The 14,919-nt window shown below is 50.1% G+C and overlaps 1 protein-coding gene across 5 annotated transcripts in view; it reads right to left on the bottom strand.

Moving 5' to 3' along the window:
- Positions 1-14,919, bottom strand: part of ZNF423 (zinc finger protein 423) — a 214,712-nt gene that overhangs the window by 174,245 nt on the left and 25,548 nt on the right. For 4 of the 5 annotated variants that reach the window (XM_080552922.1, XM_080552923.1, XM_080552919.1 and 1 more), the window contains one exon: positions 6,486-6,545. The exons of the other annotated variant lie outside the window; for it this stretch is intronic. In XM_080552922.1, coding sequence (XP_080409048.1) covers positions 6,486-6,545 — 60 coding nt within the window. The remainder of the gene's footprint in view (positions 1-6,485; positions 6,546-14,919) is intronic. 5 annotated transcript variants of the gene reach the window in all.

Raw genomic sequence — 14,919 nt, 5'->3', positions numbered from 1 at the left:
CATCCCTCTGCAACATCAGGCTGCTCCTCCAGTATATTTTCAAGCGCTTTGTCCAGTCCGGCTTGAAAATGACTGAAGTGATGGGAGATAATACCAGAGCCTATTAGATCTCGCTACTGGGAAATGTTTCTTGATATTCAGCCCAGGATCTCCTTTGCTCTACTTTAGCCCATTACTGCTAGTTATGCCCCTGAGGGCTTTTGTAAACAACAGATATAATTTTCATCTAAAAACACAGAAAATGTTCATCTGAGCACATCCCTTTGCTTGTGCAGCAAGAGACGACAAGGTAGCGTCAGCGGAGGAGAGCCCAGGAAGGAAGAGGAGGAGCGGACAAGAAGGTGCCAGGCTGCACCCTGCAGCCAGTCAGCCTCCCCCTGGGACGGTCACTCCTGCGGGGACCCGAAAGTGAGCCCAGGAGGGCCTTGGTCCCAAGCAGGACACCCCATCCAGGGTGCCCACGGGAATGTCACCCAGCCCCTGGGGGCCCCGCTCAGCTCACAGACCTCAGAGGTAAGCCCAAGGACCCCGCTATCCGTAAGCGGCCCCAACCATGGGCTCCTGCGGAGCACGGCGGTGCCGAGGGCAGCTCTGCCGGCATCGCGCGGCTCAGCAGGGCTGAGGAAATCCAGCACTCTGCAGATGTTACCTGCAGTGCTTCAGGGGTCCAGCTTTCAGTACTGGGAAGTCCAGCAACACTAGCGACACACTAAGGTACACTACACTTGCTCGGCTTTTCTTAGGCAGATTTGTTTTCAAAGTGAAAGGGTGGGTGAGGGGCAGGGGAAGCACTCCGTAGCTCCCTTCCAGATAAGCTTTTCTTTCCTCCCCTCTTTTACCATGGAAATTAATTCTCCTCCTCTGTGCTATCGTTATAATTTTCCCAATTAACATTTTTAATAGTAACTGTTTTCTAGGAAATGCCGTAATACACAGGTGTGTGCTTCTAATTTAAATACTGCCACCCGTGCTGTGTTCACATCTGAGGACCGCTCCTCCTTGCAGGAGGCTCCCTCCCAGCCAGGCCACCAACACCTACAGCCCCACGCCATTAGAGATGCCCCAGCAGGTTCCTGGGGTGGCAATTCCCACACCAGCCAGGGGCTCTGCTGGTGGAGCTTTCGGTCCTGTCTCCTGCCCCTGATGCAGATGGGGCAGTGGGGACCCCATTGCTCCAGACACCGCAGCCACCACTGCGGAGCCACACTCCTGCCACCAACCGTCCCTGTTCCCACCACCCGCTCCCAGGCAGCTCCCACCTATGGGCGCAGGGCTGTGCCCTGAGCTGCAATTGACAGAGGGATCTGGTGGGGTTTATAATATAAAAAGAAATAATGCAAGTAATTATGTTGGCTCCAACAATCTTACGTCTGTCTTAGATGCTGACCAAGCTCCCGTGACCACACAAGCTGAGCATCACGTACTTTCCAACACTTCACCTTCTGTTTGAGGAAATACTACAAAAACTACGTAATAAATATGTATCATAAGTAAGAGACTGAAGTTAAAAAAATAATTCTATTTAAAAGAGAATTTAAAACTTTTCCTGTTCTGAAAGGACATACAATGTCACATCCTAAAAACGAATGTTACCAAGGAAAATAAAAGCTCTACTTGGCATAAACGCTTAAACCTTAGAGCTATTTGCCAGAGGCTTAAGGCAACATCTTCTTGGGAAAGAGCATGGAAAAGCAGTGAGATTTAGGAACCAACGCATGTAAGCAGGTAAGTGTAGGCTTGAAAGCCTGAACTGAGAGGCCTCTCTTGGCTCTAGGGAGGCAGAGCAAAGCTGGGTGGGTTGTCAGACATCCTGGCGTCTCTGTGTGACAGGAGGGCTTGGCGCTGCCTCCCTAGCACAGCTCCAGAGGAGCTGGGTGCTCGTAGGGTAATGGATGCGGCCCCTCCAGCAGGTCGCTGCGTGCATCCTTCCCACTAGGACAAAGGGGAAGGAACTAATGTCACCATGTCCCCCAGGCAGGCCACAAGACAGCCACCACCTCGAACTTCCCCAGGGAGGGAGGGGGCTGCCAGCTTCTGCAGCTTCGTCTCTACTTTGCATCTACTTGGGTTTTGGCTGATTGCACAGCAGATATTTAAAATTTTGAGAACCTCAGCCTACACTAGCCGGGATACATGCTGCAGGTCCACGTGGAGGCAGGGATGTTGTTTTTAGAACCAACATAAGAAAATCCATCAGTCAAGATCAAACATTTCATAGTAGATTGAAAAAAATACCAAAGTTACCAAAGTCTGTTATGTTCTTTGCTAATACAGTTCAAGGGTTTATTTCTTTGGAAACCCTTACGTGCTGCAGTCAGAATGCTGTAGTATTGATTTACCGATGAGATCAGCTTTTAGAAGATGTCTGAGCTTGTAAAGGTGTTCAGGACAGGCGATTCCAGAGTACCTACAAGCTAATAGGTTTCTAATGCTCGCCAAGTTGTTACTGACCTTCTCGATGTTTTGCAGAATTCCAGAATTTCATACCAAGGGTGTCTGCCCGGCCTAGACCCCCCTGCCAGCCCACACCAGGGGGTTTGGCAGGAGCAGAGAGCGGGGACAGCCCTGGGCACAGCAGGGACCGGGACCCACCGGGACGGTGGCCCCAGTGAGCACCAGGCCAGTGACCCCAGTGGGCACCAGGCCATGCCCGGGGCAGTGGGAGAACGTCTGAGGGACACCAGCGGCTGCCTCACCCCCACGTGGGCTCCGATGGCCCCCAGGCAGCATAAAGGTGTTCCTCCGCTGGGGCACCAGGCGAAAGTCGAGATTTACATAGCTGGGAGACATCATGCAAAGCGGAAGAGAGGGGAGAGGAGTGACCGCAGCTTGGGGTTTTGTTCTGTTGGTTTTTTTTCAATTATTGTTTTTGTGGTTCATTTCTCAAAAGCTGCTACTTCCCCTTTTTTCTTTAACTCCCCTCCCTTAAAAGAAAAAAAAAACTTTAAAAGAAATTGAAGAAAACAACTAGAACTCTGAAGTAGCACCCTGGACAAAACAAGTACGTACGGGAACTCCTGCTTACAAAACATCAAATGCCTGCGTCCTAAAACGTTTCTCCCTGCGTTGCGCTTTACTAACACGTCCCCCGCATGTGGGGACTGCAGCAAGTAGTGAGATGGGAACAGGGGGCCTGGAGCTGACGGGGGTAACAGCCTGTCCTTGCATTTTGTGATGTCAGGAATATTATGACAGCACAACACTCGTGTCGCGTGCTCGCTCACCACCTCCCGGCGCTTGTGCTGCGAGGTGCCGTCGCGCACCCAGGAGCAGCAGTGCCACTTGCCCCCAGCGCCTGCTGCAGGTCACCGCCCCTGCTCCCCAGCCCCTTTCTCGCTTGGTATCGCAGTCCGTAGCTTCGTACAGAGATACATCCAGTTATCTCAAGAATAGGAAAAAATAAAATTCAGGCTTTTAGGTCTGCGGGATCCCAGAGAGAATGCAGAATCTGCTCTGCGTGCCCCAGACAATTTGGCTGAGCTTCCCCAGGGCCCCACAGCCAGGCTAATGAGAAACTCCCCAGCAGCCCCCATGTAAAATGCTTCCATAGGTCTTTAAAATGCCTTAAATTCTCTATATATTTAGTAAGACTTTTTACTTCTTTAAAATGTCCCTTGCTGCTCCTCAAGATAATGCTCTCGTGATGTATTGCAACAGCAACGCAGCGCTGCAAACAAGGGCCCAGCCAGGCAGATGCTGAGCTTTGTTTTCCTGGCTCTGGGGCAGCAGTGAGCCCCCGAGCAGGGCAGGGCTAAGCCGGGGGGCTGCTGGGGACAGCGGGGACCCCGCCGCGCCCCTCGGCCGGGACGGGAGCTGGACCTGCCGCAGGCAGCGAATGCTACTGGTAGGCTCTGCACCAGCAAGCTCGGTCCTCGGGGAGGGAGAGGAAAGGAAGAGCTTTTCTTCCCGCTGCATGAAGGAAAAACGGTGACGAGAACGGAAGAGGAAGGGCGCTTGCAGGATGCCCCTTGTAAATAGGGCTGGTGGGCACTGCGGGTGTTTTCCAGGGCAAGGGACAATCTGCGCCTCCTTGCGCACTCTGCCAACCCTTTGGGTCAGTGCATACAGCCCTTAAGTTGCCAGCCCAAAAAGGAAAGAATCCTAAAACTATTCCTAGTTGCATTTGAAGTATTTAAATCCCACCATGGCAGGTTCTCCCAGCACAAGGCTGATGTGCCCTGCCATGGCAAACAGCACCTGATCCCTGGCATAATGTGCCCGAGGAACATCTCTGCAAGCAGCTCCTTTGCCCCACAAATTTAGCCTTGCCTTACCAAGAAGGCTTCCAGCATAGCTTATACTGGTTTGGTGAACAGAGCAAGCTAGAGCAGCAAAAGCATCTCCCCGGGGCTGCTCCTAAATGACACGTGGGCCTTAAAAGCGAAGCTACCAAGGGCACTACCTGGCCGCGGCTCCCTCACGCTGCCCCGTGCTCGCCCCCACGGCTCGCCCAGCGCCGGCAGCAGCCGAGCAGAGCAGCAGCACGGCTATTCAGAAGTCGCTTTGTGTGCGTTTGCACACACACAGAGATGTACAAACACGCGCAGGAGAAGAAGGCAGAGAAGTATGTTAATTTGAAACATCTGGCAACTGTTTTGGAGTTAACAAGTCTGTTTTTTGGCCTTTTGTTTATTTTTTTTTTTTTCTGCTGGGGGGTTAAGCAGGGGAGGCAAGATTGTCATTTGGGGCTGGGGAAGGAAGGGGCATGAAAGGAGAAGTAGAAGCGTGTTTTTTCACCCGTTATTGAAGTTCAACATCACCCTACTGGAGCTAATGCAAACAGGAAGATCATAAAAGAGCATAATGAAAGTCTCGCAGGCTGGGGCCGGGGGCTGGTTTCAGTTACGGGCTGTAGCCGGGGAGGCACACCACACAAGAGCGAGGCTCCACCGCACACCGCTACACACCGTGGCTTGCGATGCTTTTTCTAGGTCGCTCCTCAGTCCTATTCCAGTCTGCAGCCTCTGCCCCGTGCCCTGTACTTACAGGATAGCACACCGTGCCTTTATACGCATGTAAGGCCGAAGCCTGTACCTACTGAACGCATTGAAAGGAAAACCCACCAGTTAGCACACACTTTCTTTAAGCCACCATAAATCACACTTCCAAAACATTCAAGGTGTCAGATATAGGGTAAAATGAGAGCTATAATTATGGCAGTAAATGTGAAGAACAATGTAGGAGACCCAAATAATTCGGGAAAAGCCTCTTACAGGCTTTGTCACCTACAGCACAGTCACCGCTACCATCCACAAATCCCAAATTAACTCCCACTCTGCACAGAAGTGACTGATGCTACTGCTTCGAACCTCAGCCTGTGTTGAGCCGAACACACCCTGAGGCCGGCAACAGCACCATCCACCGCGGGCACAAAGGGGCCCCAAGGGCACCGCCAGGGCTTGTGGCAGGGTCGGCCACCAAAGAACAGAGAGAACAAGAATCCCTCAAAGCAGCCCTGGCATGGGGAAGGATGTGCCCACGCCATGAGGCACCATGCTGAGACAGCCCATGCTGTGCCGAGCAGCCAGATGCTGCCTCCAGTAGAAGAAGCCTCCTGCAAGCCCGTCTCCTGGTGACTCCCAGCCGGCCCGTGCGGAACAGGAAGGCAGCACCAACGCTGATGCTCGCGTTACTGCTTGGTTTCTGAGCGGCTTTTGCGCCACTGCCGAGTCTCTCTGAGAACACCCTTGCCTGTCCCAAGAGGAGGGCACCGCGGTGGCATTATTTATTGTCTTGAGAGTCAAGAGCATTCTGAGAATCTTATAACCATTAAAAGACATAACAGACAGTAAAACATCAGCACACATGGCACACAGGGACTGGGAGGTGGCTAGTGACTTACCCCTAACTTTAAGTACAAATGGATCTGCCACATACATTTGCGTTATCAATACACATTACACAGCTACATACAAGCTTGTTTTATCCTGCTCCGTTCCCCAAGCCTCTCTTTATTCGTGTTTTCAGTGCAATACAGATGAGCACGTCCCAGACACATGTTTAAGTTCTCTTACTATCAAAGAGACCAAAAGCTGGTTCAAATGTTAAATCTTTCTGCCATAGCAATGTACCACTTTCATCCTCCAGCTCCAACAGTACTTTCCAATTTCCTCCGAGAGGAGAAACACACACATTCCAGTTGAGACTGAAGTTTAAAATTCCTATTAAAGCCGCTTTTATATAATTAGATTGGAATGAATGTGCACCAGTGCCCATTGCAGAAAACTTCAAAGCGGTTATACTGGAGAAATCGCAACCCGCTTCAGTGTGCCCACAAGAAGGAGGAATGGCTCTCCAGAGGATAAGAGTATATTAGTCTCTGTATGTAATAGATTTTATTGACCATATGGAACTGATATAAAAATTGTGTTGCAGTGGGTAGTCTTGGATTTGAGACAGGAATGTGACATACAAAATACAGTTTCTGTAAAAAGCCTGGCAGCTTTCTGGCAGTTTTTGCAATCAGAAGAACCTAAAATATTTACCTGATTGAGTCACTGATGAGTCCCAGTTCAAAGCAAAATCCGAAGATTCGCCCTCTTCAACTGAAAAAGAACAAAAATACGTTGTGATTGCTAAAACAAACCAACTGGAAAGCAAAACCATCAGAAAACTAGGTCCACTATGACATTAAGTGTTCTACCAGACTTCTGCACCAGTGAAAGAGAACTTACTGCTTTCCATAAAATAATTCATAAGGCGGAAATTTAGTAGAATTTTTCCCTACATTTTAACCTAACTATGGGATTTCTGCCTGCAGCTTCTTCCTGGATAGCTAACTGTAAGTTTATGTGAAATTTTAACAGAGGTTTAAGTACCCCTAGCTGCTAAAGGTGCATATTTGAAAGTTTGTACATTCACAACAACTTACACGCATAAAATTACCATTGCGAACTTAGAGGTCATTTTTGAGATTCATGTAACACACCATAGTAAAGAACTGTCCTATGAAGGGAAAATTGCCCGACTTATATAATTAACACATTAACAATAGTTCTTCCGTGTTCAGAATTGAAAGAAAAAACACTCTTATAATGTGCAAGTGATTTCTGTAATATGGCAGTCATAAATAAGTGCATTTAAGGCTTGATGATGTGAAAGCTGTCAGAGCCAGGTGCTCAGCACTCACAAGCGACGTGTATATAACCTGCCTGTTAGGAGTTATAAAATTTCGTTTCATTCTTACAAATAACGAAGAGACCAGCTGACAACAGGCAGGCTAGCTGAGAGCTCAATCCTGCTGTTCCTGAAGTCAGTGGCAGCCTCACTGCTGCCAGACCGTGTGTTTGAAAGTGGTAACTGCAGAAATTCTTCTTTTTAATCATGAAAGTTGATCACCTTCATCTGCCTGCTCTGTCACCACGGCACCAAAAGAATTTAAATCACCGGTCTTTATTTCCTGATGAAAAGTATTTATTCCTTGCACTGAACAACCTCTCACCTTTTATCTAAATACTGCTGGATATGAGTACAAGTCCTACATAATTCTGCAACTGAAATCAAAGCAATATTGCAAAGCCCGAAGCACAAGTGCTATTGAACAGGTGGGATGTGTGTGCCCAGCCCTGGAACCTGCTGCAATGATTATTTACATTGATTATTCACATTTGCATCACAACATTCTTGATTTTATGCTTTTTCTCCATCTTTTCTCTTCCTTTGAGGAATTCCAGCATCCTTTAAACTTGTCTATGGAGGCTGGTGTCACCGATGACATCAATGAGCCGTTAGGAACAGAGGAGATAGCTTACACAGGCAGTGCTTTGACAAATTTCGATTTTCTGTTCAGCCCACACAAGCAGCACGCATTGCACAGAAGGGCACAGTGCTGGCCATGGTGGGCTGCAGGTTTGTTAACTAGGGGAGAACTCACCACTTCTGCTCAAAGTCCTACTTCAGACAGCTATGCTTTTTCCAAAAAGAAATAAATCCGTGTTAGCACAAAGGCCATGGCAGATAAATTCCAGAAGGACAGAAGCCCAAAAGCTGTGAACGTCCTGCAGCCACTGGCAGGGACGGAGCAGGTTGGATCACACCTGCTCTCTCCTAGGGGCTCGCCCGCCATTTTGTGCTCTGTAAGCCACCATCTTGTTTCCATTTCGACCCATCTCTTGACAGAAAAACTCTGGATATAAGTACTTACGAAATTGTACTTAGGATATTATGTATCCTAAGTACAATTTCACTCTCATACAAATATCTCACTTTAACATTAAAATCCACATAAAGTTGGGAGGATTTTGCCCCAACCTAAATAACACTTCAGATACTTTACTCAGACAAGTGGAAGGTTTAAATTTTATTTTTTCCATGACTGCTTTTTGGCTAGTTTGTTTGGACAGGTTTCTTTATTAGTAGTTTTACGCCGGGTTTTTGTATTTCTTGATATTTTCTTAGAAGGAAGGGTGGGGAAAAGAAAGTCTACTGAAAAGACATGAAGGCAATAAATTCAGTCACAGTCAAGTCACAGCACACAAGATCAGTGCTGGCCATCAGCAGTTGCAGCCACACGCTACCTTTCACTTTGGCTGGGCCCTGCAGACTGCCCCAGTCTGGAGCTGCCTTGGGGCAGCTGGCTCCAGCACGTGACAAAACGGCAATTTTAGGGATCCCTTACACGACTGCAAAGGTTTGAGCCTGCCTCTGCTGGCATTAACTTGCTCTGCTCCCTAATTACTGAAAAGGGGACAGAGAGCACACGTGAAGGCGGCGGCACTTAAACCCACTCTGTGGTGCTGCAGCCCTGGTTCGGGGTGCGGGTTCCTCCCTGCTCTACGTGGAGCCACCACGCAGCCGACCACGCCACACCTCCCGGCAAGGAGCCGGCAAGTTTTCCTGTGGCCGCTGCTTGCATCACTGTTCCCGTCTTTTATTTTCATTGAAATTTGTTTTTAACAAAGGAGAAGGGGTGAAAGGGTGGCTGAGGCTGGGGCTAAGCTCTGGGAGGTTGGGCCTTGTCACAGGCACAAGGTGTGACCATAGCGAGGGTGCTCAGCCCCACTGGGCCTCCGCTCCCCTTTCCTCCACGAACACAACTTAGAGCTGAGAGTTTTGTCTGTGGCCACCTTAATCTGGATGTCAACCTTTATTTGTGAGTCACCGCTTGAACCGGTGTCACTGTGGTTTTACCTCGGCCATGGCGGCAAGCAGAAGCCACAGAAATCAGAGGAACAGAACAGGTTTCTTCCTCCCCAAAATCAGCCTGCACAGCCAAACAGCAGCAGCTACGGCCTGCCCTTTGTTGTGCCCAGCCATTACAGGCCTCATGGGGAAGCCAGAGCTTTGCTGGGACAGTCAGAGGCTCAACTATGAGATGCTCATGTCAGGGACAGGGAGTCCCACAGCCACGCCTGCAGGGACAGGCACCTGGGGGCTTCCCTGGGGCCTGGGGACCCCCGGGAGGGCAGGCTGGGTTGGCAGCAGGTCCTGTGGCTGTGCCTGGGAAGGGTTCCCAGCTCGCTGTGGAGAATTGAGGCAGAACCACCCTTGGCCCATAATATCAGCCAGAGTAATTCACTTCAGTTGATTTTTCAGTTAAAGCTTCAGTTTCTTAATATTTCGGCTGTCACTCCTTGAAACCTAGTTTGACTCAGGTGGCCAGTTTGCATTAACGCTCACTTTGTGGATGCTATTATTTAAGCAGCCGTAACAGGGGAAAAAAGCCCACAAAGAGGTACAAAGTGTTCGACGTGATTACTTTCACAATACATAGCACAGTAGAATAACTCCCATTTCATTAGCAAGAAAATAGGCTTTCTGAGACACACCAGACGATCACAGTTGATGAAGCCAGGGACCAGACCCCAGCGCTGTGCTGGTTCACCTGGGGGCACGCAGGCGCACACCCCACACCTTGATGCTCGGCCCCAGCAGGACATGGGCACAGTGGAGCCCCGCTGCCATCCGGCACATCCTGCAGCCTGGGAACATGGCAGGGAACCAGCATGGTTTCGTAGGGAAAGCTGAGATTTCACAGAGCAACCAGACATATTTTATCAGCTTCACTGCTCTAAAGTACTAAACCTTCATATCAATGTCCACAGCACAGGATTTCTATATCTAAACCATCAACTTTTGTGGTTTTTTTTTTTCCCATTCTGCCCCCATTATTCCCCAGCACTGGGGGCCCCACTGCATGCCCCCGGAGCAGAGCAGATGAGGGACCCGGGCACAAGAGCCAGGGCAAGGGCAGCACAGCAATGGCTGAGGGGTGACATCGCAGCATGGCACTTCTGTGCACCCCAAATATTTGCCTTTTGCCCGCTTGTCTCAGATGCTCTCCAAGGATGCTGATTTAATTGCTAGGTCACGAGTGCTGCAGGCACAGAGATTTTGGTTCTTTGTGCTCAGAGAAACTTCTGACAGGCTTCAGCATCCATTTCCCCAAGAGCGAGAGCATCTATTTATGGGGCTACCGTTACCTGCGCTCCATTCGCAGCCGCAGTGCTTATTTAACACTTTATCACTCCCAGGAAAGAAGTTAACCTTATCAAAGGAAGACGCTTCTGAACCAAATGTTGATTTCTAGATGCAATCAAGCTTTACAAGCGAGCAGCAGCCCTCAGCAATTCAGATGGCATGTGCGTGCTCCCTTATCCTATTACACAGGCTTCGAGGACCGGTTTAATTCTTCGCGTAACACAAAAACTCCCTGGTATGCTCACTAAACCTCCAGGAACCACGGCTGTGTGAGGACTGGCCAGGAGGCATCCCTACACGGGGCTGCGGTGAGGAGTTGCAGTTGGATGGGGCCACGCCATTGCCCACAGCCCGAGCTCAGGCACCCTGAACCAGAGAGCCCAAGTGCCGAACACAGATGCCATGCTTAGAGGATTTTGTGGGATTTTGTTTATGACAGACCGCTCTCAGACAAACTAAGGGAAGTCTCAGTGACGGCTATGTGTTAGCTGCAACGTACAAGTCAAGATTCACAGCTCTCTCTCTAGAGAAATGCTCCGGCACCAGGCCCGCCTCCCAAGCCACTCGCACAACGATCACGTATTTTCCCTGACCTGTCTGGGGGTATTTGCAAGCAACATCTCTGTGATGTTCCCAAATCTTTGGGTTCTTCTCTGCCTTTCAGATGCACACCTCAGTGCTGTCCAACCCGGCCTCTGCTCTGTCCCAGCCTTCACACGAAGCCACACACTCCCAAACCCACAGACCAGGCCGAGCCCCATCCACCCACCCAGGATCTGATCCTGCGAAACACAGAGCAGCTTCAATTCCAGTCAAGTCCAAGGGAGTGGAGGATGCTTAAAACTTTATGGATGGAGGGCTGCAAATTCACCAGTTTCCAGCTGTTTGGCATGGCAGCAGCACACAGGATGTTAGCCATCGTTACACTTTAAATAGCCGAGTATTTTCCAGGCACATCTTGAGGTGCAGGTCGGCTTGCAAGTCATGGGGCTTCACAGGGTATGGGGAACACACACCAGAGATCATGTCCTGGTGCATCCACCTCACCTCACGGATGGAAGGGAAATGCTGGTGCCTCAATGCCCATCCTCGCCCACAATCCATCCCCTGCAGAAGCCCCAAAGCCATGAGCTCGCCGGCACCTTTCCCTTGGCACTGTCACTCTCAGATTGCAGAGGGGATGAGCCCGGCGGCTCCCTCGTCTCTCCCTGCTGCCCAGCCCCGTCAGCCATCGGTGGCCCCTGGCCAGCATTTTCTTCCCCTGTTAAATAGCAGCATTATACATCTGTGCTTTCATGGGCCAGCAGGCCAGGGAATAAGACAAGAGGCCTTACTGACATGGCTTATTTAGCTAGTTCAGAGCCTAAATTTGCACAAGTTCTCTAGCTGCTTTTCTCCAAAGTCAGTTACAGGGCTTGGCAGGGAACATGTTTTTTGCTGGCAAAGTCAGCCTTTTTGTGCAAAGGAGGGAGGAGTGGGGAAACCCAGGCTGCTGTGCTCAATAGGTCAGGGGAAAAGAAAAAATAAAAAAAAAAAAAAGGAAGAAGGATGAGACAAATGAAACAGAATTACAAAGGAAAATTGAGAAAGAAATGCAAAGAAATATAGGAACAGGAAAAGATGTGGAGATGATTAAGGAGAACAAAACAAACAACAAAATAAGGTAGCACTAGCAGGTTTATGCAAAGAAGATCTAATTATGGGTGGCTAAATCCTCCAGGACATTAATATTCCATCCTAATGTGTCTAGTTTCCTCCTTTCCAGACATGGCAGGGAGGAAATGAGAATCACTTAGATACACTGTTTAATGAGCAAATGATGGACGATCACCAAATACAGCCTGCCTGATAAGTATCCATTAGCTTCAACCCGCACCGTAAATCTGCACGCAGCTAACAGGCCTGGGTCTTCAACCACCACAGCGAAACTTCATGTAACTGCGAGCACATAACAGGATCACTCGAAATAAAAGCCTCCTCTCTGTAACAGGAGGCAGGCTGCAGGACATCCATAATGGCTAATCACTGCCCTTCCCGCGGCCCACACACCTGACTCACTGGCCGCAGCATGTTTATTCCCAGTGCTCATATTTAGTTTTTGTTTCTAATTCGCAGACTCCACTGGAGACATACATTTCCCATCAAAATCTATTATGTAAATAAATACGAGTGTACGGTGTAATAAAACGCAGGCAACGTTTCAGTTTACTCTCAGGATCAACATCTTAAACGTGCAATATATTAAGCTTGTAGTTCTTAGAAGTGAACAGGCAGATACCTTGTCTGGGTGCTTTTAGAGATTTGGGAGCAGTTCTCACCCCCCGACCATCACTGCCCTTGGCTCTGACGCAGATGGATGGGAGCACCCAGGGGTGCCCTGACAGCCCCAGGGAAGCACCCAGGGGTGCCCTGGCAGCCCCAGCTGGGGCAGGGGGCCGCGGGCGGGCGGCTGGCGAGGCCGCAGGGAGGCGAGAGCCGGCTGCCTGCGGGCGCGCTCCTCTCTCATTACGTGCATTTCTAAGGCAACTGTCACCATAGTGTCTGCGCCTTCTTTCAAAAATAGATCTACTATGAGTAAACAGACGTTTTAAAGCTCAAGTGAAACAAAACAGGTGAATCTGACGTCCCCCACGTCGCTCATAAAACATGTATTTTACTTCAGCAACCAACGGTTTAAATGTTCTCGTTCCATCTGGAATGCTGTTGGAGGACAAAACCGTTTACGTGTTGAAATTGGGGGAACCCATTTGAGAAAGCAGAGAAAAGAGGAACTGGCACACCTACAGCTCCACGCCAGGACTAGTGCCAGGGGGTGATGCTGCAGCCTGAGGAGCGATCCCCTACTCTGCCAGCAGGCCCGCAGCAGGCCCACGTTCCCGGAGGACAGCGGGATGAGACGTGCGACAGACCAGAGGTGGGTCAGCAAGCGCGGACGCCAAGCTGCTGCTCCAGCACGCGCGGCTCCGACGCCTCCCTTCACGGCGTGGGTGCAGCAGCGGTGCTAGTGAAGGAGCACGGGCAGAGCCCTGGCTCTCGCCAAGGCGCACGAAGAACACGGGGCATACATCAGGAGGCAGCAGAGCCAAGAGCTGTGCCTGGCTTTTCGGTTGATTTGTTAACCAAATGCAAAGAAGTGGCTGCAAAGAAGTGGCGTCTCTGAACCAAACCAGAGCACCACAAAGTTCAAATAAATTGGGCTATGCACCGAGGGGGGCAGAGTCTCACCAGACCAATCTGTTGCATGTTTGGCTTCTCCAGTAGAGAGAGGAAAAAAAAAAAAAAGAAAAAAAGAAAAAGAAAACAGGAAAGAGCACTGTTGTTACATTCAGGCTATAAAGTCTCCCTACAAACAGGGCACCTAATAAAATAATTTACATGTGCTTGCCCTATCTTGAGGCAGCTAATGAGGATGCTAAGGGTTCACGTCTAACAGACTGACGACACAAAGCAAGAAGGCTTTGAAATTAATTTGCATGCGCTTTTATATCGAAATAGGAACTAACCCTGGGAAGAACAGAAGCAGACAACTAGGACCTGCAGACGGGCAGTGTGCCTGTAACTCCTTATGCCTCATCCTGCCCTAGTGGCAAGAGACCGTGCCACCCGAAACACCTACCAGGACCACAGGCTGCTCCCCATTGCCGCCGACTGCCATCACCCCGTCCTGCAGGGTTTCTGCTTCATCAAAGCTTAGTGCAGCTCTGTACTCAGAAGCTGCCTCCTCCTTTCCTCCAGCACCGAGCTGCTGCCAGGATGCAAATTCTCCCCCAAAACCGCTCCTGCCTCGTTGCCAATTTTCCCAGTGTGTTTCACTGGGATGGGCAGGAGCAGGCGCAGGGCCTCCCATCGCAGCAGCACCCCAGCACCCAGCCCCTCGCAGCTTCCTCTCACCAAGCTTTTGGACTCATGCTCAAGTTCAACATCACAACAATTCCCACCGCACATGTGATAAAAAGATCAGAACTACCAAAACAGCAGCGACTGCCTCAGGGGCATGGACGACATGGCAAGCCGCACGGCCCTGCTCTTACAGACGTCAGCCTCTTCCTCCACCCTCCTCAGAAAGAGGTTTGGGGTCAGGATGCCCGCACCCCTCACGCCTGCTGCCCCACCGACACACCCCATCCAGCACCAGGGCTGCTCAGCAGAGCTGGAAAGAGTCTCCAGCTGGATCTCCTCACCTCAGCCTAAAGAAATGCACTACTTTTTGCTGCTAATCCTTCCAACTCAGACTTTATTTTAAATTGGTCAGCTCTGTTTCCAGAGCAGGTAGCACAGGAAAAGGAAGAGAGGAGGCCTTTCCTGACCAGCCACGTTAATTAGAGCCGTGAGGGCTTGGAAAAACCCATCTGGTGAGTGGTGTTATTTCCCCTTACCCCTCCTCTTTGGTGCTGGTCCCAGCCCGAACGAAACAAGTTTCCCAAAGCACAGCCACGCCGGGCTGCCGCTGTGCCAGCTCCACACCTGATGATAGGATAGGGGGCAGCTGTTGTGGGGGAG

Source organism: Anser brachyrhynchus (genome assembly GCF_964034855.1).
Source record: "Anser brachyrhynchus genome assembly, chromosome: 12".
Classification (NCBI taxonomy): Eukaryota; Metazoa; Chordata; class Aves; order Anseriformes; family Anatidae; genus Anser; species Anser brachyrhynchus.
Note: the sequence above shows the minus strand (reverse complement) of the source record. Positions and strands in the feature narration are given on the sequence as shown.